We start from the raw sequence: 1,891 nt of genomic DNA on the forward strand, positions 1-1,891 counted from the left end.
AACTGCCTGATGCAAACAAATCAGACTATACAGTTATTGTTTCAGATTATATATTTTAAAATATTTTTAGTTATAATGAATAAGTTATTTCTTTTATATCGTGTAAAACATTAATTTTAAGGAAAATTTTATAACAAAAAAGAAAAAATAAATTATTTTATGAAAATATATATAAATGAGACCGAAATAACTTTATTTTACTTATTATTTATAACACCACAGAATTTAAAAAAAAACTGTAAACTAAATATTTATAATTAAAAATTATTATAATGACTCGACATCATATAATTTATAAAATAAATATTAAAATAAATAGTTAGAATAATTGTGAAATATTTATGAAATAAATGCGATTTTTAATTAAAATTAATTAAACATTTTAAAGTACAGTTACTATTATAAGTTTATTTATTCATAAAAATCATGTGTTTTCTTCATTTTATCATAAAAATACCTACCAAATTATAATGCAAACTTCACTTCTAACCTAAGATACTTCATATAAGTTTATAGGTGTTCAGTCTATGGCTAATATTTTCACATGCAAAAAGGGGTTAAGCCTAGTGCTGAATATACATGCCCATACACTTAAGACCCATAGATTAGAGCAACTTATAATTAACCAACATATTAAGGATTACTAATTATATAAAAAAAATACTATAAAAACCCCACATACACCTCAAACATAATTCTTACAACTTCTGATATTATAGACCATAAACCTCAAAATATACTGCTCTTGCAAAAACGAACATAAAATACACAATGAAAATATACAATTATGAATGCCAATTCTAAGGCTGGGCAAAAAAACCGGATCCGAAAAACCGAACCGAACCCGATCCGAAAAAGTGGTATCTAACCCGAATTGAAATTGATTAAATATCCGAATGGATTTAAAATTTTGGTATTTAAGAACCGAAACAGAACCCGATTCGAACCGAAATATTTCGGGTACCCGATTATATCCGAAACTGATTTATATACATATATATATATTAATTATTTTTAGATTTAATATATATTAAGAACATCAAAATATATAAGATACTTTTAAGTTGTTCAAAATACTTATAAATATATACAAATGGTCAAAATTACATGTCTAAAATAGCTAAAGTATACTCAAAACACCAACAATACTTAAAATATCTATTGATTCTCAATCCAAATATTCAAACCAAACCAATTTATATGTTAATTTTAGATACTTTGACATATGATATTCAAATTTATATGTAATATATTGTTTTGTTTATAGATTTTGAGAAATTTAAAGTATATAAAAAATTTTAAAAATTTTAAAATAATTTAAACGAGTTATCCGAATCCGAACCGAACCCGCAAAGATCTGAATCAAACCCGAACCAAAATTTAGAAATATCCGAATGGGGCTGAAATCTTTGAACCCGAAAACCCGAAATCCGGATAGATCCGAACCGAGCCCAAATGGGTACCCGAACGCCCACCCCTAGCCAATCATTTTTCTCGCAAATGCACTTAAACATGTGAATTTGAATCTTAGTTGATGTCTCAAGCATATATAATCAAGTAGTCATGACCGTCAAAAATTATAGTATGGGTGAATTATATTTCCTTATTAATACACATATATTTTGTCACCCATAAAGTCTGGGTGATGCGATCATCCAAATAGTCACAACTATCATATTTCAAACCCACGAAAGAAAAACACAATCTAAAAGAGAGAGCACATCAACGCAGTTTGCATAATAGATACTTAAAAGAAAATATACAATTAAAACTGAGCTCAGAAAAAAAAAACAGAAAAAAAGAGAGCACACCAACACAACTTGCATAGTTGGAGAGGATGGATACTACAAGAATAAATGTAGATCCACTAAGAGACTACCATGTCTACTCT

General features: G+C 27.0%; 1 protein-coding gene across 1 annotated transcript in view; it reads left to right on the plus strand.

The window, feature by feature from the left end:
• The window catches only part of LOC106308858, a 4,218-nt gene extending 2,657 nt beyond the window's left edge, over window positions 1-1,561 (plus strand). The window contains exon 5 of the mRNA XM_013745968.1: window positions 1,532-1,561. Within this exon, the coding sequence (XP_013601422.1) occupies window positions 1,532-1,561 (30 nt within the window). The remainder of the gene's footprint in view (window positions 1-1,531) is intronic.
• Window positions 1,562-1,891: the final 330 nt, after the last annotated feature.

Source organism: Brassica oleracea, chromosome C8, assembly GCF_000695525.1.
Source record: "Brassica oleracea var. oleracea cultivar TO1000 chromosome C8, BOL, whole genome shotgun sequence".
Classification (NCBI taxonomy): Eukaryota; Viridiplantae; Streptophyta; class Magnoliopsida; order Brassicales; family Brassicaceae; genus Brassica; species Brassica oleracea.